This window comes from Ursus arctos, unplaced genomic scaffold (genome assembly GCF_023065955.2).
Source record: "Ursus arctos isolate Adak ecotype North America unplaced genomic scaffold, UrsArc2.0 scaffold_11, whole genome shotgun sequence".
NCBI lineage: Eukaryota > Metazoa > Chordata > Mammalia > Carnivora > Ursidae > Ursus > Ursus arctos.
The window spans coordinates 66,169,734-66,195,828 of NW_026622775.1; the positions used below are offsets into that span (position 1 = coordinate 66,169,734).

At 48.5% G+C, this 26,095-nt stretch overlaps 1 protein-coding gene across 1 annotated transcript in view; it reads right to left on the minus strand.

Moving 5' to 3' along the window:
• Positions 1–24,677, minus strand: part of DPYSL2 (dihydropyrimidinase like 2) — a 69,136-nt gene extending 44,459 nt beyond the window's left edge. Inside the window, exons 1-3 of the mRNA XM_026518963.3 lie at positions 23,964–24,677; positions 20,458–20,546; positions 18,617–18,801 (exon numbers count right to left, since the gene is read on the minus strand). Coding sequence (XP_026374748.1) covers positions 18,617–18,801; positions 20,458–20,546; positions 23,964–24,002 — 313 coding nt within the window. The 5' untranslated portion in view covers positions 24,003–24,677. The remainder of the gene's footprint in view (positions 1–18,616; positions 18,802–20,457; positions 20,547–23,963) is intronic.
• Positions 24,678–26,095: the final 1,418 nt, after the last annotated feature.

Genomic DNA, 26,095 nt, shown 5'->3' on the forward strand with positions numbered 1-26,095 from the left:
ATATAAGAATGTATTCTTGTAATTCCCAGTTATCTTATATTTTGTATAACTATTGTGAATGGGATTCTTAAATTATATTTTCCAACTGGTTATTTCTGGCATATGAGAAAGCTGTTAATTTTGAATACATATTTTTAAACTGGTCACCTTAATAAACTTTCTTCTTGGATCTAATATTTCCTACAGTCAATTCCTTTGAATATTTAAGACCATCTAACAAATACCAATCATTTTATTTTTTCCTTTCCAATATTTTTACTGCTTATTTTTCTTGTCTTATTACATTGGCTAGGACTTCCAGAACAATGTAGATAACAGAGATAATAATTGGCATTCTGGTCTCTTACTCAGCAGGGAGGGAGACACTGAAGTATGTGCTGGGTCAGCACTAGTATTCCTGCCCAAGTTCCATGGCCCAGAGACCTGATGCAAAATTAAAGTTCAAAGCAAAGAGAAGACAGCAACTTCTACATACTTTCCACAATGCCTTTGAGGAACAAAAATGCCTTTGAGGAACACATAAGATACTGGATACTAAAACAGACCAAATGAAGATAATGCTAATATTTCCTATGATAAATATAAGACTTAACAGGGAGGGGATTAGAATGGAGATGGTCAGATGTCAGACTTTTCCTGGGTCCTGCACTGAGTGAGTGCCAAAACACAGTGGCCATGGAGCCCAAGGGTCAGCCAACAGCTGATTCCTAGCTCTGTGCTTCCTCGGACCCTCTCCAGAGGAGGGAGATAAATTCTCTCACGCATTCATTCACCTCCTCTTTCCCCAAATGGGCCCATTTCTCCCTCCTCTAAGAAGTCTTCCATGACCATCCAGATGGAAGCTGTCCACTTGCCGTTTGGACTTGGCAGAGTCCTCATCTGGCTTTCACCTCCTCCCTGACATAATTTCCAAGACACAATGACACCTCACTATCCAAATCTGGCCACCTGACTCCTCACTCAAGCTCCATAAAATTGCCAAAAAAAGACTTCTATTCAGTCAAAACAAACTGCTCTCAGGGAAGGGTGATTATAGAATTTCATTCAGCACCTGTCTCTTCCTACTTTCACACAACAGTGAGAGTCTCAGTCATCTGGTCCCCAAGTAGAAGGAAGACTTGAAACGTGAACTTAAATGAGGGAGGGTGGCAACCACAGTCAGATACACTAACAGCACTAAGAAGGACAGGAAGGGAGGAGGCAGGAAAATGATGAAATGGAGACAAATATTCCCAACAGCTAGAGACCATTTGTGGGAGTTGTTAAAAGTCCAATTCTTTGAAGGCAGCAGAGTACTCTAACATAGATCCTAACAATAACCCAGAGGCATCAAGAGAGGCTTAACTTATGTTCCATTCCCTTCACTTAGAAGGGACCAGGCACTACCCCTGAGGAGGTATTTTTTTTTAATGCATGAGAACAACAAAGACATTTTATTTTATTTTATTTTATTTTATTTTATTTTATTTTATTTTATTTTATTTATTTTTAAGTAAACCCTATGCCCAATGTGGGGCTCGAACTCACAAGCCCAAGATCAAGATTCACATGCTCTACCAACTAAGCCATCCAGGTGCCTTTGAAGAGGTATTTTTCATCAAGAGTTAAAAGTCCTTTTGTTTTAAAGGGTACATTGTTCAGGAGAGGATGGAAGGGGCCTTTCAGAAAGGAAGGGATTAATATTTATTGTGTGCCAAGCATATGCTTGGCAGTTTGTATAATCTATCAAACTTAAGCTGCACAGTAACCTTGAAACCTCGTATTACATACCAGAAAAACGTGGCTAAGAATTACTGTACGATTCAGCAACTCCACTTCTGGGTCTATATCCCAAAGGATCAAAAGCAAGGACTGCAACAGATATTTGCTCATACAGATTGCTCACAAGAGCCAAAAGGTGGAAACAGCCCAACAGATGACCATCAACAGATAAGTAGACTGAAAAATACGGAATATCCATACAATGGAATATCACTCAGCCTTTACAAGGAAGGAAATTCTGACACATGTACCAACATGGATGGATCTGGAAGACATTATGCTGAGTGCAATAAGCCAGTCACAAAAAAAGACAAATATGTATGATTCAACAATTCATAGTCAAATTTAGAGAGACAGGAAGTAGCATAGAGGGTTGTCAGGAGCTGCAGGGAGGGGGACCAGGGAGTTAGTGTTTAACAGGTGTAGAGTTTCAGGTTGGGAAGATAAAGTTCTGGCGGTGGACAGTGCTGATGGTTGCACAACAATGGGAACGTACTTAATGCCACTGAGCTGTACACTGAAAAATGGTCAAAATGGTAAACTTTTAGTTATGTATGTGTTAGGACCACTTGAAAAAATAAATTAAAAAGGAAGAAAGGAAGAAATAGAAAACTGTGGCTCAGAGAAATAAAAAGTACTCGCCCAGCTGGTATACAGTGAAGGCACAACTCAAACACCATCGCCAAATCTGGAGCCCATCCCTCCATCACACCTCCCCCAGGACCTGCCCTGCGCCTGAGGCTGCAGCTCCCAAAGACCGGTCCTTGCACAAGGAGGGTTTCCCGTCAATTCCCTGGTTCTGACCTCCAGGAACTGACTCTGTACAACCTGGAGTCCCTCAGCATTACCTGTGACAGGATGGGCTGGATTGTGATGATAAATGGAAACAGAAACTGAGAAGAGCAGAAAATGACAGGTGGGGGGGCTCCTTCTGTCCACAGAGATCAGTGGCAACAGCCCTGCCCCACCAACAGGATGCTCTCTACAGTGTACCCTTCCCCGCCAGCCTCCACTCCCCACTCCCTTCTAGACTCCCCCCACGCCCTTCAGGCTAAAACTCTTCTTTTTTTAAAATACCCAACAATACTGATTTACTTCTAAATTCTAAAGCATGCCAGACTCTTATATACCGGATCCCACATGCCTGCATTCATTCATCCATGCCTCTCTTTTGGCTGGACACCTCCTCCTGCCGCCTGCCCCACAATCGGACTCCAGGGCAAAATCCTGACCTGCCCTCAAGCCTTGGCAGAAGTCTCCCCCTGACCCTCTCAGGCAAATTTTAAAGATTTCTTCTTCTCATTTGCCCCTGAACCTTAGTGTAGGGATTACCACATTATATGGTAAGCTTTCATTCGTTGGTCTCCCCAATAGTCTGCAAGTTCTTTGAGAACAGGGACCATAGCTGCAGCTCTAATGCCTGGACGGGTACCTACCGTGTGGTGTAACTAACATCAGCTGAAGGGATGAATGAACAGGATTTTCTTAGCAGAGGAAACCACAGCGCTAATTAACTTTGTTTAAACAAAGCAAGAGCTGTGATGGCACAGGGAAAGTGACCACATCCTCGTTATCACCCTCTACCAGCCCACACGAATGCAGCCTCAGCCGCCTAGCACAACACTATCAGTTCTCAGATCCCGCAGGCGCTCATCGCTGTTACATCAGAAACATCCAGAAAGCAAATGATGGACCACCACAAATCCAGTGCACATCCTGAAACCACATTCACACACCTGCTATTCCCTCACCCGATGACAGGCCCAGCAACATGCCACCAGATGACCAGGACGTGAGTCTGCATCTGGCCTTGTATTAGCTGGGTGGCCTTGGGCAAGTCACTTAACCTCTCTATTCTGCACTTTCCTCACAGGAAGCGGGGGACATTTCCCGCCCTGTCTGTCTTACAGAGTGTGAAAAGGAGGGTCCCCAGGAGAGAGCAGTTGTGTGTAAAGGGCTCTGTCACTATCAGTGCAGAAGGTAATTATCTGGCCTGGGGCGGAATGGGGGAATGCCCATCTGAGGCAGGAATGGACTGGCCCGGGAGATTTCCAGTACTCAGCCAGGAATTCCCTGGGCCTGGCAGGCTAAAGGATGTCTGCCAAGTTCCCTCCCTGGTATAGGGCAATGACCTGCCCACCCCACCAAAAAGCAGAATGAAGGATGGTCACAAAGGCAGCAAAACAGGACTCACTCTGGGCCATGCCGTGAGACAAGAACCAATCTGGAGAGGGCAGAGGCAGCCATGGCAGCCAACCATGACAGTGAACCCTGCTTTTCTGGGGTACCCCTACCTGATTTCATAGAGATGAGCATCCCTGTACTTGTCACATCAGATGCCCGCATGCAAGGCTAGGAAAACATACTCAAAACCAAGTTCTCACATCACAGATCGAAATAAGTGTGACTAACAATCAGTGAACAAGCAGACTGGCCTCAAAATAAAGCCCTAGAGTCAAACTACAATGACATGCCCCGTCCCCCCACCCAGCTCCCCGGATGGCTGTGATCAAAACAACGACAATAACAAGTGCTGGGAAGGCTATGGAGAAACTGGAGCCTTCTGCACCGCTGGTGGAGCGGAAAATGGTGCCGCTGGAGAAGTCTGGCAGGTCCTCGGAAAGTTACAGATAGAATTAGCATAAACCCCAGCACTCCCTCTCCTGGATATATACCCAAGACAAACGAAAACATATGTGCACATACAAATTTGTCCACCAATGAATATTGTATCATTCACAACAGCCGCAGAGTGGAAACAACCCAAATGCCATCAACTGGTCAATGGATAAGCGGAACATAGTCTATCCATACAACACACTGCTCTTCAGCCATAAAAAAAGAATGAATGCTAATTCATGCTACGACATGCATGAGCCTTGAAAACGTTCTGCTAAACACAAGAAGCCAGACACAAAAGGCCACATGGTATATGATTCCATTTATGTGAAATGTCCCAATCCATAGACACAGAGAGTAGCTGAGTGTCTGGCATGAGCTGGGGGTCGGGAGTAGCTGCCAGTTGGTAGGGAGTTTCTTTTGCGGGTGGTGAGAATGTTGACATCAGATGGTAGCGATGGTTGCACAATTTTATGAATATACTGAAAACCACTGAATTGTACATTTGAAAAGAGTAAGTTTTGTGGCCTAGAAAGTACATATATATATTTTTTTTTAACTTTTAGAGAGTCAATATAGTTTGTGCAAACCAACATATAAATAAGGAAGGAAGGAAGGAAGCCTGAACTAATGAGACCCTGTTACTCAGCATCTCTTCTTGATGAAATTCCTAGGAAGAAGGAGAACGGATAGGCAGGTTTTTGTGCAAACTGCCTTAGGACAAAGAGAATGAGAAAAGGCAAGGGTCAAGCCAATCCATGAAGAGGGAACACAATCAGGAAAACAACATTATCTGGCACAGTCATGGATGGAAAACCCAACGGTCGCTAGAGGCCACCTTTAACTGGCAAGGAGACAATGGAAATTGGGGATTTATATCATAGAAACAGAAATGTTGCATAGAACGTGGTCTCGGGATCATCTGACTCTCAGAACTGAGACATAAAAGTCATATGCCTATTCACGCAAGCCAAAGGCAGCAGGACTATTGTTGAATAAAAACTTTCTGTCCCCCTAGAGAAGAAAATCTATTTCTTTTTCATTTATCAGCTTTTCCAGTCTATCTTTCTAAGGCTAAGAGGCCTTGCCATTTAATGAAAACCCCCATTTTACCACAAAGAGGAATGATTCCCTTTTCAGCTAGTCTCTAGAAAGGAAGCTTTTTCGTAGAGATGAGCTTTGCACTGTGCAGAAGCTGCTCCTCGTGAGAAGAGTGAGGGAACTTCCACCAGCACTCACTGCTGGTAGTGAACGAAAATTCACAGAAGACATGCTCATACAGATAGAAACATGCCCCATGGGAGACAGGGCGCAGCAGCGGTCTTTGTCCTGTCCCCACAGTCACCCACCTCCTGGGCTTTGGTCTCCCTGCAGCAAAATGAAGAGATAGCAATAAACAATCTCTAAGTCCCAGCCAGACTCAGCCCTCACCTGGAGCTCACAATCAGATGTTGCACTACCATCCATCCCCCAGGGACAAAGATTTTGGTGTTAAAATTATACCGTCTTGGGGCGCCTGGGTGGCACAGTGGTTAAGCGTCTGCCTTCAGCTCAGGGCGTGATCCCGGAGTTCTGGGATCGAGCCCCACATCAGGCTCCTCCGCTATGAGCCTGCTTCTTCCTCTCCCACTCCCCCTGCTTGTGTTCCCTCTCTCGCTGGCTGTCTCTATCTCTGTCGAATAAATAAATAAAATCTTTAAAAAAAAAAAAAAATTATACCTGTCTTTGCAGCCAGCCATTACTTAAAAGTACCTTTTTCTCATTAAACAAATGGGCCTTTTCCTAGAATATAAGGGAGAAAATGATCAGGTATCTTAAATTTCCCACTAAGCAGGATACAAAACTAAGCAAAGCAAATCCTCCTTTTCCAAAGTAAGGTGGAAACTCTGTTTCCTAGGGCCAGGGGAGAACTCTCCAATAACAGAGCTAAATGCTTTCAGCAAGAAAAGAAATTTGGGTGACGGAGAGGATATGCTACCATAACGTCCAAAAAAAATACCACTTCAGAGCTATGCTGACAATTTTGATCGAGTCTCGATGAAAGAAGGAGAGGTGTATAGATGATGAAATGCAAGGTGACTGCTGAAGTCAATCACTACAAAACAAATGTACCCCTTCAAATACTTCAGTGTCCAGGCATCAAGATAAAAAGTTTTCACTGTCAGGAGCAAAACTGGACTGTAGGGCCCACTCCCCCTGTCATACTAACCTGCCCACGCCCCGTCAAACGCACCACCCCACTGAATCCTTCCTGTAATCCTATAGGCAAGAAAGTCTGACCCAGGCCCTTCAGAACATTGACAAAACCAAGACAGAAGTAAGGGACCACCTCCCTGAGCTAATGAATACAGAACAGAGTCACTTCCAGAATGAAGGTCTCCTGATTCCTAGCTGTGTGAAGACGTGTCGTCAAGAAGTGTAGGCCTCAAATTCTTTCCACTCCACTTCATGCATCTCCTTGGATTATCTCCATAAAGGAAAAAACAATGTGCAGCACAGCAATCCCAGCTCTGAAAAACTGTCGGATTTTCCTCCCTGTCCTCACTCCTCCTCAAACGATGCCATCTGCCCAAGGTGTTGCCCAATCAGACTTGTGAAGAGCTGAGCTCAGTGAACCTCGCGGGGGGGGGGCCAGGCCAAAGTGAGTCAGAGAAATGAGGAAAGACGAGGCCCAGGCAAGGGCAGGAAGGCCTTTGAAGCAGCTTGCGTGACAGGACTCAGCACAATCAGGCCCTGCACGGAAAATGGCTCCAGAGCCTCCCAGAAGCAAGTTCAGCCGATGAACGCATGACATGGGTTACGCCTCTCCATAGCTCTCCAGATACACTCTGGGACTCGGGGGGGGGGGGGGGGGGGAACAGGTGGGGGGGGTGGATCTAGGGCATCAATCCGGGGCTTCTGTTAGATGGCCTGATACTCCCCTACCACCACCTTGGAGAGCATCTTCCCCCACTGGATACAGCCTCCTGCTTAGGGAGGATGGTCACTAATTGACCACTCCCCTCCTTAATGTTAACAGAAAAAATACCTTTAAATGAAAGTTGGGGTGGGAGGGCGCCTGGGTGACTCAGTTGGTTAAGCATCTGCCTTCAGCGGCTCAGGTCATGATCCCAGGTCCTGCGATCCAGCCCCGCATGGGGCTCCCTGCTCAGCGGGGAGTCTGCTTCTCCTTCGCCCTGTGCAGCTCCCCCTGCTCGTGTGCTCTCTCTCACGGTCTCTCTCTCTCAAATTAATTAATTAATCAATTTTTTAAAAAAGTAAGTAGAATGAAAGTTGGATCAAGGAGCAATATAGAGCTCGAAACACCAAAATCTTTCTGTTTCTTGCGGATGGACATTAGTCCAATGCCTGATCGCAAACTCTAGGCGGGGGAAGCATCTGGGGTATCTGTGAAGCACCCAGCACAATGCTGGGCACAGAGCAGCATTCGTGAGCACACTTTTTAATTGTTAAAAAGCAAACAGTACCCCTTTATTCTGTGATCTGCAAGTGCCGTCAGCCCAGAGCTTGGATCAGAATCCCAGCCGTAACACTTGCAAGCTCCATGGCTTTATGCAAGTCACTTGGCTTCTCTGGGCTTCCCATTCACCTCCTCACTGATGGCACGAGCAGAAGCCCACCCATCTCCAGGGCTGACGAAAGGACTAGAAATGGCGGGCATAGGGCTGGTCCGGCACCAATGTCCCCACAAGTAGTATCAATTACCTACTCCCTCCCAGTTACCCCCCGTTCTTCTAACCATCCCAAGTACAAAAGACCGTCATGCAGCTCCCCCCTGGGAGTCCCTGCAGGTGGGCAGCACGGCCCGAGAGCAGCAACTGGGTCATTCACTTTCAGAGCTCATCCAAGGACAAGAAGTCAATGCAAGCCCCTCAGAGGAAGAGTGATGTTCGTACCAGTTTACGTGAAACCACCCTGGTTGACCTGTTGTCCTGGGGTAATAATCTTGCTCCCAAACATGCATTCATACGGACAAAAACTGGAATGCCCATCCTACTCAAAGGGCTGAAGCCCCTCATCTAATGGTGTAAAATGACCCTTAAAACACACCACCAATACTGGGCTTGAGCTGCAGCACTCTCGCGGGTCTGCCTATAATATTCTAAAGCAAAAATGACATTTTCTCCCAAATACCAATGCCACCCCTCTCCCTCGGGCTCGGTGTATCCCCCCCAAATATCTGTCAACCCCTCAGGGCATGGTTTTCTAACTAAACTCTCTTCTTGCCTTCACAATGGATTTGTTCCGTCTGCTTTTTGTCCCCCATGATTTTGTAGCTAATGAATCCAGGCAAGAAATAAATAATAAATAGTGAAGACTCCCAGCTGGATGAAAGCAGCAGGAGATGGGCACGCTGAAGAAAAAGCAGCTATTTGTCTCTGCCAGAACTGGCCACTCATGGGTCAGGGACGGCGCTTTCATCTCTGAGGGGGTCTGACGCGGTCCCTTCATTCGATGTCAAACACAGGTCACTCACCCTCTCTGCCTGCCCAGAGAGGAGAGAGCTCAGCATTCTGCCCGGACCCTCTCACCACGCTCTCTGAGTGTCGGGCCCCGTATGACTAAAGCCCTCCTTACGTGGAACACCACTGGGGAAGAATTTGTCACCAATGCCACCAGAGGAATGACTCCGGGCTATGCTTGGTGAGCCTGGTGACCTGACGGAAAGGAGGTATTTGTGCAGGGAAAGGAACGCAAACCTCCTTGAAGAGACTGTAATCAGTCCGCCACGAGAAACAGAGGGGCCGCGTGTCCAACAGCACAGTAACTACCAAGTATCAGGTGGGCCTCGTCTGAATTCCTGTTTGGCTGAAAATTCAAAGCTAGCAAGAGTTATTGACTTGATGAGCTGTTTCCTGGTGACATCGCTTTGCATCTGTGGGGCGGAGTGTGTTGTCAAGAAATTGGAGACCCAAATTTTCCAGCGATTATTTGGGGGGGCGGGAATTGAAAAGTATAATTTAAAACTTCTGTATAAGAAGCCATTTTAGAAGGGCTTCCTAGATAGATAGATAGTCGTCTTTCCTGCTATGTTCAGAACACAATGTCCCTTACAAGGGCTTGAAGACAAAACAAGCCTTGAACTCACCAAGTGGCAGCAAAGGGAGATGAGCCATCTGGACTCCGCTGGCGCGGTTCTGTACCCTTGGAGCAGGAGAGACGGACAGCTCATCAACAGACACACTGACCCATGGATAGGCAGGTAGATATCAGATTATGCAGATGGATCAGAGAGATAATACAGATTTATCGAGATCCATAGACCAGATAGATAGAATAGATGATACATCATATACAGAGATGAGAGAGGAGATAAACGAGAGACAGAAAGACAGGTACAGAGGCTAGACAGACACAGAACAGCTTAGACAGGGAGACAGACAGATCAAACGATTCACACATGTGCCGAAAGTGTCACAATAATCATTTCCAAATCGTGGCACAAACCACCTCACTTACTCCGCAGTAACTCCGACAAACAAGACCGCATCGTCCCCGTGTTACAGACATGGAAACAACGGCCATCGAGAATAGGTATCACATGATCACACTCACGCAGCAAGTCCCGAAAGGGAAGCCAAACGGAGGGCTTCAGCCCCTTGGAGCTGTCCCACCCCTGTCCTGTTGTGTTGCCCTGCGAAGCATGGTCCAGTACATTTCACCCAGCTGGGAGACAGAGGCGGGGACAGAAAATCTGAATGGTTGCCTTAAGAGTCTATGATTCTATGTTATTACCAGGCTCTTTTGATTTTTCCCTCACAGGCTCCCCACAAGGAAGGATTCCAGTTGTGACCTATCATTAGAGGGAGATTAGGTCATAAACACTATTGATTCAACCTAAAGACAGTAGGGTTTTCTCAGGAAACCAGCACAGCAGGTGGCCCACAGGGCTGGGGACATCAGTCCACATCCCGGCTCCGGTCTGCCTTCAGCACTGTCCCCCCATCCACCTCCCACCCCACTTCCTCCAAGTCCTAACCAGTGCCCCAGTAGGGCGCTAGCCAAATACAACCTTCCAGGACACCAAGGACAGCACCTGAAGGAGGAGGCCCTTTTTGGTGACATCAGTGCAGCCCCACCCTGTTTCATAAGCTTCTAGAGGACACCTGGCTACAGAAACCATTTACCCCAAGATTATGACAGTACAATCCCCTTCCCTACGCCCTTCACAAAGAGGACAGAAGACAGCAGGAAGCAGAGGGCAGAGGGCACCTCTATCCTTCAGAAAACCTTGACAGAGGGCTCCTGGGTGGCTCAGTCTGTTAAGCGTCTGCTTCAGCTCAGGTCATGTTCCCAGGGTCCTGGGATCAAGTCCCACATCGGGCTCCTTGCTCAGCGAGGAGCCTATTTCTCCCTCTACTCCTCCCCCACACTTGTGCAATCGCTCTCACTCTCTCTCTCTCTCTCAAAAATAAATAAAATAGAATAGAAAACCTCAACAGGTATTCACTAAGTTTCAGCCGAAGACCCACTGTTGGAACAAGCACCCAGATCCATAGCTCTTAACCCTGGCTATCACCTGAAAGTCTTAAAAACTAATGCCCAGGCCACCTAGAACAATTAAGTCAGAAGTTCTGGTCTCTGTAGTTTGTGAAAACTCCCCAGGGGACTCGAGTGTGCAATCGAGGTTTTGTAACTACTGCCCTGGCTCACTGCAAAATTCCCTTCCCTGGATAGGCAGCCTCAGCCAGAGCCCCAGCCCCCCACCACATCCTCTCTATCATTAGGGGAACATTTAGTCACATTCAAAGAAAGCTGCCTCCCAAATGGGTTAACCAGAAAGAACTCTAATTTCTACTCACTGTAATTACCCTTTATCATTACCATGGCAGTTAGGATGGCCTAAAAGCAAGACATTTGGGTAAATGGCTTCACCCAACAAGAGCAGAAAGTCAGGGGCAGGGCCCTCAAAACCCAAAGAAATAAATAATCATTTTCCAAGAAAAAATTGGGAGGTCTTCTCCAAGAGGAAAAAGGGGCAAGCAGCCCAAATGGAGTGATCTGGGGCCAGAACTATGAATGGTAGCTAGGAAAACACAAGCACCTAGGCCAGCCACTCCCTAAGACAGGCATGTGTCCCTTTAAAACACTGTGTATCATTAATTTTGCAAACGAGGACAGAGTGTTTACCTCTTACGGGCTTTCATGAAAAGCCAAGCAAAGCAGTGCAAACCTAGGCAGGGAAGATGACATGGGTGCTCAGTCCCAGTTCCTCTCTTGAACAGGAGGTATGTTACAAAAACCGCCCCAAACTTGCAGTGCGGTTAGGAGTTTTCTTCAATGACTAAGTGGGTATGTCCATTCTTACTAAGCCCCCTCTTCTCCTACAACTCAAAGTGGGAGCTGTGCAGGGAGCAGTCACGTGGCTGGGTAGGGAAGGGAAGCAATGGGGAAGGCAGTCATGGCATGCGGTGGTTTCTGAACTGTGCTTCCCCAAGCCCTAGGATTCCCCAGAGGCAGAGGGGCTACCAAGATGGGGAGAACTGTGAGAAAGGGGCGAGGACCTGGGCTCTCCCACAGCCCACTGTTGCAGCCAGAGCAGCTCTGCCTTCATCAGTCTCATCTGCCAGGTGGTGCGGAGTGGGAGGGCAAGGGCTGTCCATGTAGGATTTCACATGAGAAGAGGGGTCCCGTGACAACGGTGCTAAGCTACCGAGGTAGAAGGACCAATGCAGTCCAGATCTTGGTCCAGGCTCATTCAGCTCTCGATCGGGCAGCCGGCAGAGGCAGTTTCCACATATGCTCGGTGCCATATACGAACAGATAGGGCATGATCTGTGCCCTCCGGAAGTCTTTGTCCAGCTTACCGAGCCAGGACACAGAACAAGGGTGTCCTCAGACAAGTATGTGTCATGCAGGCTCTAATTTAGCCACATGGAACCCTGATCCCGCAGGATGCTGACCACTGAAGCCTATCCCTCACATCCGGAGACGGGGAAGATGTTGCTGGAACTCAACATTTCCACTTCCCCCACTACCACTCCTGGCTCTAGCGGTCATTGTGGGCAACAGGGTTGACAGGAAGCTCCCAAAGTCTAAACATCCGGCCCTACGGGAAGTCAGAGAATCAGAGAATAGGCTCTGGGAGCATCTGAGTCCTGGGACTCCCCACTCTCTGGGGCCAGCACTCGCACACAGAGCCCGAGCTGGAGCAGGGAGGACACAGGTGCCTGCTTAAGAGACGAAGGCCCCCCACCCCCTTTGCGGCCGTGTACGATTTCCGAAGTTGGAACTGCCAGCTCGCAGAGCCAGAAGCCAGCAAGAAGCCCCTGAGTAGATTAGGATAACTGCCACAATGTCCATGACATAGGGCCTGGGGACCCAAACAGGAATAGCCCTGCTTCTGGAGGAGCCTTACCCTAAACCCACGGGACGATGAGGCTGGCAGTTCAAGCCAACCCAACCGCTCCTTCATGAAAACAGCATCTAGTACAGTGTGTGCACAGACCTTCAGGAAGAGCTGTGCCATCTCTCAGGACGCTTCACCTTTTCCCTCCCTTCCTCCACTCTGCACAGAACAGGTAGTAGGTGACCAGCCCAAAACACTGCAGGGAGTAGACGGATTCTTCCAATCCAGCCATTCATGGCGGAGGCTTGCATGGCGCCCCCTGGGCAGGCCCAGTCCCATCGCGTCTGCGCGCACAGTGACCTCGCCCATGTGGGCCTGGGGAGACGGGAGCCATGGACAGGAAGAGCCTACACCGACAGCCCATCAGCTAACGTGGCTTTCTAATCGCCAGGCCACGGGCAGATTCTGTGGCCGCAAATTTGGTCCTGGACTTTGAAACTTTAGTCTGATGTGGTCGGCCTTTTTTGTAAACACTTTCTAACCCGAGTCAAATGAATGGTGCAAAGGGAATAATCAAAGTATCAATTACAGACAATTCATATTATAGTGTGTGTGTGTTCACACATGTGTCCTCATCAGAAGCAGGGAGCAAACCCAAATGCCACATGGATGAAAATGACAAGCAGCAGCTGTACCACAGTGACACCCTGAGCCACGTCTCCTGAGGAAAGCCAGGCCAGCGGAGCCATGCGAAGCCACCTCGCCTTTCTGTCAGGCCTCCCGCCTCCACAGGCAACACTCTCCGGAAAGGACTGGAACGGACCTGCCCAAGGGGTGTCGGGAAACGACTGCTGCGTCTCCCAAAGTGCTCAGAGCTGCTCCTTGAACAGATCAGACCCTGTGCGCTAAGAGCGAGCTCTCTCACAGGACGACCTCGTGAGAGAGCAACCCCGCCTCCTCCTGAAAGAACGATCCAGACAGAAGGGGAGGAGGGAGCTGTCCCTGATCAGGACCTTAGGCCAGGCGTGGGCCCCAGGCTCTCCCCTCCTTCCTCCCTCCCCCGGCTGCCGCACTGGCTGACTGCGGGGCCGGGGCAGCACGGGGCAGCAGACATGGGGGCCATCGCTGGAGACAGCTGCCTCTGTCGAAATGACCACGATGGACATCAGACACGCTAACCCCACCCCAGGATTCTCCATCCTCTGGCATCGTGCTCAGATGAAACACGAAACCAAGTCCTCTTAGAGTCTCCATTCATTCATTCATTCATTCATTCATTCAAATGGAAGCCTCAGTGGAGAGCCTGAGGGGTGAGACACTGCTGGGTGGGTGCGGAGCACTGAAATGAAAGAGGCAGGAGCCTCGATCACACTGTAATGCAGGATGCATGCCATAAAGGCCGTGGGACAAAAATCCAATGTCTGCCAAGGCACAAAGAAGCCACAGTGGATTACAATGAAGGGGGCTGAGCAGAGGCTCTGGAACAGAGGGAACACCTAGCTAGGGCTCCAAGGGTAATAAAGATTCCCAGGGGCAAAGAAAAGAAGGTAAGGGCATCCCTGGCTGGGGTGACAACGGGAGTCCAGACTGGGGCAGCGGGACTGCTCTCTCTGGGGCAAGAGGGAGCTGCTGAGGGCTTCACAGGAGGAAGACGGCATGATCCCTGCCGTGCCAAAGAACCCAGGGTGTAAGGAGACATGCAGGCTGCAGAGACAGGATCCCGGAGGCAGTGAGACCCCTCAGGAGGCTGGGGCAAAAATCCAATATAGACAACAAAGGTATGAATCAGTGGCAGTAACAGAATGGGTGCCAGAGATAATACAGAGACAACATTCTCTCACTACAGCACAGGGTGACTCTATGGGTTCGAGCCAGCATGACCGTGACAGAGGCCCTCTCTGGGGTTGGGCACCAGGAGAGGCTGACTGGGAATAGGTGGATGGAGGTGACTGAGGCACACCCAGGGGCCCCATCTGAAAGGTGACAAGTCCAGAGCTCAGAGAGAGAAGCCCCTTCCAGGCCTGCAGCAGCAGTCTGTCCTCACCTTCTCTGTGCTCAGGTCCTATCCGGATCTCTGCTGTATGTTGGGTGCCGCTGGGGCTCTGTCCCTCCACGGAAAGCCCGGAGTTCAGGTTAGCAGAAATGACAGTCGGCCTCTCTTCTCTAAGCTGTGGCTCCTGGTCCTTGGACATCTAGAGTCCAGAGAGCTGGCTTGGACCCCTGAGATCCATACTTGCCAAAAGCTCAAGTGCACATGACGATCACCAGATTCAAATACAAGTTCACGGGTCCCACCAACACACTCTCTACTTCAATAGGTTGGGTTGGACCCAAGAAGCTGAATGCTTTAGGATGCACGCAGGTGACAGCGGGGTACACAGCCTGCTGACCATGCTTGGAGAACCCCTGCTTCCTCCTGCAGCTGGAGCCTCTTCTCTGGCTCCTTTAACAAAGTAGAGACCCAGAGGGGGTTTCTACAGAGATGGGAGGTTGCTGGCACCTAATGCAGATGGAATAACAGTAACTTACCACATCTGAGAGCTCACTATGGGCCAAGCACTGTTCTGAGGGCTCCAAGTCAATCTCTGTAACTTTCCCCATTTTGCAGATGAGGCCACTGAGGCTTAAAGTCACACAGCTGGCAGGTGGTGGAGACAGAGCTGCAGGTGTGCTTTCCATACCTACCACCTACACCAACACAGAGCATAAGTGTCGGCAAATAATGCCCTTCCCTCTGGTCTCAGATTTCCCCTCTATAAAATGGAGGTAACCATTTCCATCTGCTTCCCGGAGACGCTGGGGTCTTAACTCTGATGATCATAAAGCTCCCGGGGAAGGCCAGCAGCATTTCCCCCAAGACGCAACTCCGCCACCTCCGTGACCCCACAGCTGGTCCAGAAGCCGCCTGCAGGGCACGTCTGGAGGCCCCGCCCACCCATCGCTGGATGGAAAGGGCAAAGTTGCCCGGCACTGAGCGCCCCTTACAAAGATCTCCTTGTGCCATTCTCAATGGGAGGCTCTGTTTGATGGCAATAATATTATTTTCTGCTGCTGACGTGTCACCTCCATTTTTAAACTTGGACCGCTCAGCTACATTTTCCACCTTGGGCAGTGCCGATGCAGACAGACCTGAGAAGCACACAGAAAAGGGCATGTGCTTCCAGAAACAGAGAGATGGCAGCAAGGGGGTGTGGGCCGTGGGGCACCAATTTACTTCGATGGCTTGTTTCTGCTGCAAGTTTTCACTTGACTCTTTTCAAGTGCCCTAAGCATTTCCATTTGGCCTCCATACTCACTGAAGAAGCTGCAATCTCATTTCAGGAGGAGGTCGAAGGTACCAACAAAGTCACACGAAGCTAGCTCTCCCTCTTTGCAAAACTATCTCTGTAAAGCATGCCCGTGCCAAGGACTCACCGGAAGCAATGCAGAATGTATGACCAGCAAACAGAAAAAAAATCCTAACTTCCTCACCCGTATTATTTCCACTTACATCCTGAGGGAAGGGCAGGCCAGTGGGCATTCTATAGAGGTCAGTAACCACGGGTGGTTATTTGCAAGGGTAGTTAATATTTTTCTCAGGCTATAAAAGCAGTGGAGTTTGGAGTGTGACAACCCTAACCACATCACCACCACCACTGATGACTTTCACTCTTTGGGGTTTGCTCATTAAACTGCCCTGCTCTTTGGCCTAACTGCATCACAAACCTTACATTAAAACACGATCACATTCTGCCCAACTGAGTAAGACAGGCAGTCTGACTTCTCACTTCCCCTTCATTCTGACTTTCCATAAGGCCATCTGCTGACTGTTCTTGGCCCCCAGGCCAGAGGCAGGACTTGCGGAGCCGTCCCTTGTCCCTGCTCAGAAGGAGCCCACCCCGAATGAAGGGAAAGAACCCCAGAGCCGCTGAGGAGGAAGGTCAAGGAGGAAGTCAGGGCATCGGCAAGAAGGGATATGCCCTGACGCATGGTGAAGGTGGTGGGGGATGGGAAAGCAGAGAAGAGACAAGAAGCAGAAATGGAGCCAAAGAATGGGTCGAGTGTAAGAAGTGAAAGGCACATTCAGGGATGCAAGAGAGGAGAAAACAGAATGATGGGGTCTTTCAAGTAAGTCCAAGAGAAAACAGGGCTTTTACACATCTGCTGAGCAAAGTGCATTTGACCAGAGGCAAACTGTTTCTGAGCTCAGTGAGTCACCAAATGGGGGAGCTGAAAGGGACATCCAAGGTCATCCTGTGCAAATCCTCCATTGTGCAGATGAACAGCCCCGCGAAGTGAGGTGACTTGCCCCCGGTCACACAGCGAGTTAATGCTGGATGGAGACCAGAACATCAGACTCCCGGCTGGTGGCGTTTCCACCATCGAGCACTCCGGCCCAGCAATCCCTCCAGTGAGAGACATCACTGACCGCTCACTCAGGAAATATTATCTGTGGCTTCTTAACACTCTGTAACCAACGCGGGGGCCTACAGGGCCCTCATACAAACTCTAAATGGAGGCAGATTATAACCTTGATTTGGCCCTGCAGCTAACACCCAAGCAGTCTGTGCTTCTCAAAGCTCGAGTGTAGCTCTGCGCCAGCCCTGGAGGACGGGCAGCCGTGCCCCCTGGTACCAAGTGAGTCCTAACAGATGCCAATGACAAAATGGCGGCCTTCTCCAAGAAGTCAGGGTCCTGAGGTGTGGGGGGGGGATCCCCTCGCCTCTTGAAAATGGCCCCCACTAGGTTAGAAAGTGAGATGTGCAGCAAAAAAAGGAGTAAGAAGGCTTAAACCTGCAGGCTCTGTCATTAGAGAGCTGAACCAGGGGAGAACGGTCCCTGACCCTTCAGACACTCTGAAGACCGGACCTGAGAGACGACCAGGAACGCGCAATTTAAAATGTAAGGGAACTTAAAACTAGGAGGGGATGGAAGGGTAACGTTCACCTAGGTCGTAGGATAGAAAAGAGGAAGTGAGAGACAGACCATGAAGTTATAGGGGAAAAGACCTTCATTCAAAAAATAAGCAGTAAAATGCGTTTCTCTAAAGCATAAAATAGCAAAGTTCTTTCTACTTTGACCCTCTTCTGAACTGAACTATAAGTTTTGAAGACAGACTGTATATTTACTTTCACTCTCAGATAAACTTGTTTTTTACCTATGTGTCTGACAGGTCACTGTGCAGCTTGCTCACCTCCTCAAAAACAAGATCTGTTCAGGGACATCAGGAGACACACTGGAAACTGACGTTCTACAAGCAAATTCTTAACATGCATGCTAGGACTCCAAGAAATACACTTTAGATTTAGCTGAAAGAAAAGCATAAGTTCTTCGGAGCAAGGCATGCAGGACACCCAGCTGTTGGTGCTGGCAATTTTCATATCTAAATGACGGTTAATAATATCTGTGGCTCCCTCAGAAGGACCGCCCAATTCCATTATGTCAAAGCCAGGCCAGGAAGTATTCCCCCCATTTGATTTTCTCAGCAGTAGAACAGAGGTTCCCGCTTCAACATTTCATTTACTGCACCCCATCTTCATTCCAGGAAGATGTACCCTCAGGAATTCTTTAAAAACCAAAATCAAAAACTTTGGAGCAAAGGCTCAAAACTGATAGCTTTGACAATTACTCCAAATGCTATGTTTTTTAAGTGACCACAATCGAATCACATTTTCAGGTTAAGGAAGACATAAGTCTAAGCAGAGAAAGTAAGAAGCCATTCCTTCTATCCTACCAAAATTCTCTAGAGCCGTATTCTCCAGTTCAACTGGACAACTCTGAGTTGGACATGAAAACAAGGAAAAGGACACCAAGACAAACGGCTGGCCCACCCTCTCCCCCTTCCACAGTAAATCAATCCGCTGCTCAGTCTGCAACTTCTAGAAGGAAAGAATCAAACAACAAAGACTGATTTTCAAACAATAATAGCTCCCAAGGTCTAAGATTATTATTTTTAAGCTCTCTTACTGATCATGGTGGTTCCCCCAGCCAGGGCTGCCTTGGTGCCTTGAAAGAAGTCATCGGCGGAGGTCATTCCTTGGTCAGGCATCTGGAAGCGGGTATGGACATCAATCCCTCCAGGGATAACCATCCTAGAATGGGCTTCGATGGTCTTCACACCTCCTGGCACAATCAGGTTTTCCCCTATTTGCCTAAATAAACAGGATGGATGATAATGACTGTAAATGAACCACCCCTGAATCAAATGGCATCTGATAGACATTTCACGAAGCCAGAAACCATCCTTCCCTAGGTTTTGCAGACTTTTTGCATTATTGTTCATTTTCATAGTATATGCACTCCCCAATCCCTACTCCCAACTAAGCATACCAGAGCATACCAGAAAACAAAATTTAAATAAGGCACAGAAGCCCTGATTGAAGAGGTTCAGTTGCCAGAAAACCCCTAAGATCAAATGATAACAAGGCCCCAAGATATTTACATAAAAAGCCACAACACTTTCTCTGTAACACACATAGTTGAACTAATTATCATAGAGCAATTCTCTCCAGGCCTGGTTGCACTTTACAAACACTTATTTTCAACCCTGAGAAAACAGGGGTGGACAGGTAGTAGTAGAACAAAGCAAAAGAAAAAAAACAAAACAAAACAAAAAAAGTGAACATGATGATTACAACTATTAAAAAGTCTGGAAGCAGTGCTCAGCAACTCAGACACTAAGGACAGAAAAAGTGGTATTATGTTGGGGGACACGGATTCATTTCCAATTTTTAAAAAACATCTGGGCTACATCTTGCTACCACTTTTTTTCAGAAGGAAAAAGTAATCAAGGAGGAGTTGATAAAGTTCTAAAACAAATTAGTGTTGACTAAAAATAGCACACAGGCTTGCTCACTTCTAGGCCAGTATCATGCTGCCTTTTAATTGGGGGAAAATGGAACATGAAAGTCATGGTATTTGAGAGCCCAGAGTGAAGAATGTCACAAGCAAACACACATGGAGAAAACATTAAATGTGGAAATGTTAAAACGTATTTTAGGTTCATAAATCAGGGTGTGAGTTTCCAGGCAACAGACACATCCACTCCAGTTTTCCACTCCTCTGGACTGGTTTGCTGCTAGCACTTGATGAATGCTGCTTATTTAAAAGATGTCATTTGCTACAGTGTTTGTCTTTAAACAGATGTGCTCCTTCTCCAGGGCCCTGTGAGCTGTCCCAGTCAGGAGGGCAGGAGGATACTGGCATATACTCAGCTCACTTAATCCTCTGTTGGTTCCCCTCTGCAACATAATACACAATAAACACAAGGGCAGTCTTATTTGTGTTTGTTGCCACTTACAGAATGAAACCTACAATTCCCTCAGGATGAGGCAGTACTTTGTCTGTTACTTGGTCATTAATATGGTGTCCTTTGGCCCCAGCAACTTGGATTCTTAATTAAGAAAGCAGATGTGTTATCTTGGTAGAAGAGGCTGTTAACACCACGTTTGTGTCTTAGATTGGGCAATCTACCGAAATAACTACATTCTAGGAAAACCTTTAATATATTCAATAGCTCATAGACCAAGTATTTGAACTGGCGACAAGAAGATATTGTGTCACCTCAGTTAAAATAGTAAATTACATAACACATAAGGAAATGGGTGTGCATTTAATTGTGGCTTTGAATTCTCTAAATCTGAGTTTTCAAATTCACTAATTACCACCAATCAAAATGAGCTTAAACAGACCCTAAGTTGGTCGGTCTTTGAAGTCACCAAAGTTTGATGCCATGTATGTGAACTGTAGGTAATGCTTAGGAATACTGGAAGGTACACAAATCCCTCAATACAATGAGTTACACTTACTTGATCAACCCATCTTCCATGTATATGTCTGCATAGAATGACTGGTCATCATTAACAATTTTACCTCCTTTGATCAGAAGACGATCACTCTGAAACAAAGAAAGTAATAAAGTCACAATTCATACCTGACCTATGAGAAATGCTGGTATTAAGATAATGAGCTAAGGACATATTTTTCACTATTCAAAAGAGATGCTCAAAATGAGTCAATTTTGGAAAGATACAGTGACAAAGGTGAACCTGATGTGACAACTTATTCATCACTCGATGAGTCAGAACATACTGGCAAAAGCTCAAAGCTTATCCTAGTTTAAAAACAAAACAAAACAAAAAAACTATTCCTTTCCACTGAAAGAAAAGAGAGTGAGAAAATGAAAGAACACCTAGCAATCTCCCCTTTAAAGAGCAGTGAAAACATTTCAGATAAAGAAGACAATATTTTTTAAAAGGCTTTAGGCTAAATGTCATTAAAAAAAAAAAAATACACCCACATGTAGGGAAGTCAATTCTTGGCAAGACTGGTGTCGGGAAAAATTAACCAAGTCTGTTGTCATGGGATACTCTACACAAACACACTTGCTTCAACCATTGCAGTTTCATTTCAATATGTTCTTTATATTTGCTTTTTATCTTTGGGGTAAATCACAGAGATTGTAACAAAGAGGGGGAAAACACTTCAAATATACACACTTTAAGTACTAAGCTGTTAAGAAAAAGGTAGAGTTTTGTGATCAAGCAGATGAATGGCAGGTTCCAAAATCTACATTGTTTATGCACTTGTCTTTTAATTGGTGCAAAATATGTATCTATGACAAGCAGCACATGAGGGCCAGAAATGCAACAGAAATGTTACATTATGACTCATCTCTATCCCAAAGGCTGTTGATGGAATGGGATATTAACGGTCTGTGTTCCCTGGAGATGCACCTGTATTCTTCAGACTGGGTTACAAGTTGAACCACAGACCTCTCTTTCAATATACAGAACACTTCAAAGGAGACATTCACTTTGATAATGGTTCCCTTAAAATCCAGTTACAAACCAATATTCTTACTAGTGCTATTTATATTTACCACCCACCAAAAAAAGATCATAGCAAAATCTTTAAAAAATATGGGGGCAGGGGTAAAAATAAATAAATACTAAAAAATACATAAGCTGCTAGACACCTAAGGAAAAAGACACTTTTACCCATAAATGCACACACAGCCAGGTATAGAAAGTATTTATTGTTTCTCTAACATAATGAAAAACAGTAAGATCATTTAAATTTTATACACTGTAGGGTCCTTCATCCTGCTATAGACTTCGGAAAGTTAAATGGGAATAAACAGGCAACAATAATTCCTGCACTTGTATAAGGTAAATGTAAAGACCTTTACAAAATCTTGTCATGTACCCTAAGTCACGGAAGCCTCCAAACACATTTGTGAGGTGGGTGGGGCCAGATTCTTATTCCTATGACACATAAACAAACGGAGGCTGAGAAGTAAGCCACTTGCTCAAGGTCACCTGCTCCAGTGCCCTTTTCTCTGTCTATAATGATCTTCCCCCTTTCCCCCAGTCTCCAGCTCTAACAGGATAACTCTCGCCTAGGAGGAAAGGAGAAGCCCTGCCCTTCACTACCAGCTCCCTTAGTCACTGCGGTACCTGTCCCAGCCATCACTGCGAATCCCCGAGCCAACATCATGCTAAGAAAAAAATGAGACATCACAGCCCCGTCCACTCTACTGCCTTCCAGAAGGCTTCTTACATAAGATGCTGGCCATGATGATGGAGGGAGGGAAACCATGCTATAGGTCCTAAAATAATGCAACCGGATTTTTAAGGGTAGAGGGGGCGCTCTTTAAAAAAAAAAAAATAGTCTTGATTGTTTGCTTTTTAAATTTTTTTCTCCCCCCACTGTCAAAATGAAACTGTCTTTTTCATTCACGAAGACAACAAATTATTTGAGGCTTGCAGTAAATCTGCTCCCCACCCCACTCCCCAGACTCCTTCCTCCGGAGCAGGGTCCCCCTGAGCCCGGCCCTTTCGGATTTTGGGTCTTCGGCCTTCAAGAAAAAGCTAGTATCCACCCTCGCTGTAGCACATCCTGGCTCATCCCATAAAGTCCTCCCGAGCACACGCCCCCTCCCCTGTGCATTTGTTTCCACGTCTCTCTCCTGCGGATGGGTGTGCCCTTGTGCATCCAGAGGAAGCCGGGGTGTCCGTGGCTAAGGAGGAAACCAGAGCGAAAGCGCGCCCTCAAATCCAGCCCTAAACCCATCTTGAGTTTACCAGGATTCTTTCGGTCTCTGCCTCAACCCTGGGTTCTACCCAGCAATCAACTGGCCAATTCCAATTGCACATCATTATATAACAATGAATTTCCCTCGCGTTCCTCCCTCCCCGGGATTTTATTCGGGGATGTAGAGAACTAGGACTGGTGAGATTTTTTTTTTTCAGTTAAAGATGGGGAGAGGGTGGGGGCAGGAGAGCGGTGAAAGCAAGAACCTGTGGTTCATCGCTAAAGCATCGCAAATTCATCGCTCAGAAGTTTTTTCTCGCGATTTACAAACCAACAACCCCAGGCCCCAGAACTGCGCCGACACCTCCGGCCGCTGCGATCATTGTCTGGCCGAGGCCAGGCCGGGCCATCTGCTCCGCGCGTCGCGCAGCGCCATTACCTCCGCGAGCCCGGCTCGGCGCTGTCCCCAACGCCCACCCTCCCAGCCCGCTTTGTATGCGCCAACACAGGCGCCTCCTTGGCTGCAGAAGAGGCAGAAAGACACAAGAAAGCGAGCTCAGAGCCCTGCGTAGGTTCCAGCCCCAAACCGAGGGCGAGGAAGCCGAAAGGGCCACCAAAAACCAGTCCCTGATCAACAAAAAGCCCACGCCTGGCCCCCCACCCTCCTCGGCTCATCACCGCGTCCCTGCTTTTCCTTCCCATTTCCACATCATCCCGGTACTCCCTGCCCTTTCCAGCATCCCTCTGCTGTCATTACGCCTCCGGGCTGAAACCGCTCCTTTTTCTAAGAAGCCGGAGGAAGGCTCCAGAAAGCCTTTATGGTGGGGGCGGGAGGCACGGGGAGAATCCATTTCTCCCTCTCCCCCATCCAGCTCCTGGAGTCCAGCCTCACAGCGCGCAGCCCGGAGAACAATATCCGAGCTTCAACCATGCATATTCAATCTGGCATCCATTTGCTTACACCCCGCAGGCCAGCACTGCAGCATCTCGCACTGACAATAAAAGGATACAGCGGATCTGGCGCGCTACTACCTAAGACGTCCTTTAATGCACTTACGCTCCTATTTTAATGCCTTACAAATTATGTAGCTTACGAACTATATGATTGCGTCTCCCACCACCCCGATCGCCTTCTTTAGCAACAGGGAAAAAAAGAAAAAGAAAAGAAAAAAGAAAAGTTGCGTTCCTCTTCCTCCCCCTCCTTTTAAAAAATTCCTTAGATGTTCTTTGCCACAAAAGGTTGCTGGCCGACCGCAGATTTCCCAAGTACCAAACTCACCGTGATGCGTGGAATATTTTTCTTCCCCTGATAAGACATCTCTCTCCTGGGAAAAAAATAATTTCAAGAGGACAGCTTTAAAGCAAAAATTGCCAGGAAAGAGATGGTATTTTTTGCAGGATTGAAAAAGGTGCAACCGCTTAGCTGGTCTTGCTGATAGCAGATTTCAGGAACGTAAGGGATAAATGCAATCCTCTGTCTCTCTTTCTTCCTCTGCTCCAACACAGCCCCAGCTAGGGCGGAAAAAAAAGAAAGAGAGAGAGAGAACAGGAGGGAAGGGGTGGAAATAAACTACAGCAATAAAAGCCTCGGTTCAAGTCTGCCACCGCGGCGCATGCGCCGCCAGCCACTCCCTTTCCTCTCAGGCAAAAGCCATCCGCTTCGAGAGAGACGAGCCCTGATTGGCCACAATCGTGGGATATGCAAATGAGTGCAGGCGGGGAGGGGAGCGGCGCGAGAGCGCGAAATGCTGCAGTGTGCCGCCGAGGGCGGCGGTCGGTGCGTGCGCCCGAGCGGGGAGCGCGCCTTTCGCGCCCTTTCTTGAGGCTGGAGCATCGGGGACTGTGGCTGGAAGCCGCCCTAAATGCAGCATCAGCAACTCAAGGACAATGGAGGGGTGGTCATTACGGGCCGGGGGAACCCAGCCCGGCGACGGTGGGCTTCGCTGCAGCCCGTGCGGCACGCACCCGCTCGCGCGCGCCCCGCTGGATACCCGCCCGCGCGCCAATCCGCGGAGGCGGCCGCTGCAGCCCCGCGTGGGGTGACTGCGCCGAGCCAATGGCTTTGCTGGCGGCGAGCGCGCGACTGCACCGCCGGCCGGCGCCGCGCAGCCCGGGAGGGGCGCCCGGGCCCTCCTCCCGCCGCCCTCGCCCTTCGCGAAGGCTCGCTCGGCCTCCGCCCAGGAGTCGACGGGGAATTCAGATGGCAGCGAGGGAAGGGGAGCGGGGCGGGGAGGGCTCGCGGCGGCGCCGCGCCGGCCACGCCCGTCCGCCGCCCAGCCCCCGAGACAGGAGCGGCTGGACGCGGGCCTAAGAGCCCGGCGGCGCGGGGGCGTCGGGCGCGCGGCCGGGCTCCCTGGGGCGCTGGGGGCTAGGCGAGGCGAGTGCGGGAGGAAAGCTAGCCTGAGGACAGGCGCCGGGCTGCAGGCTTCAGTGGCCTGTCGGCCGGCAGCAGAGTCCGAAGCGCTTAGTACTGCGAGCAGGGAAAGGAGGCCGCGGAAAGGCTGTGGTCCGCTGCTGGAGCTGGAAGAGATGGGAAACCCGGCTCTGAAAAACCCTTTTGGTGCCCGCGGGCCGCCCGTTGAAGCCCACCGTAGGGCCCTGCTCTTTTGAGCACTGACGCCCACCCAGATCCATTTGGGAGAATAGAGGGGTGCATTTCACCGGTTCCTGCAGATCTGTCGAGGAGAAATTTGGGATTACAGTGCTGTAGATGGGCCTCCACGTCACACAATGGGACAGAAAGAGGAGATGAACTGTGGGGAAGCAGGAGGAATGAAAGAAGGGGAAACTGAGTCATGGAGAAAACCTCCGGAATCAGAGTTAAAAACACAAGCCACTCTTCACTCCCCAGTCAGAGGTACTAGTTACGATTCAAACGGCGTTCAAGGCCTCTCTTCTTGGCACTACCAGTTGAGCAGGCTTGGAACCCCTCACTTTGCTGGTCCAAATTGTGTACTGGTGCTCTTTCTGCAGAATCCCTGTAGGAGAAATAAGCCGGTCCACTGGATCCCGAGCAATCTACCAGGTCTCTTTGGAGATGTTGCCCAGGCAGGTACAATGAATAAAACATCTAGATAGGCCCATGGCTTTGGGTTTCTCTGCTTGAGATCAAACGACAGATCTAGGGATCTGACAGATCCTTCCATAATCTAGGCCATCAGGCAGCCATGGAAAAAAAAAGGGGGGAATCTAATTGGCTCATACCTGCTCAGCAAAGATTAGCCAGATAAATACAAAATAATCCTGGGGCTACTGTGAGCCCACGTTCCAATGTCTTTCTGCATCTGGCCACTTTGGATGGTTATTTGTCTCTCCAGAAGGTGTAAGATTGTACACTTTCACTCCTATTCTGGTAAATTCTAAAGTTCCAGAAAAGAGCTGTGGGGGATGCAGCAAGCTTCATAGCTGGTT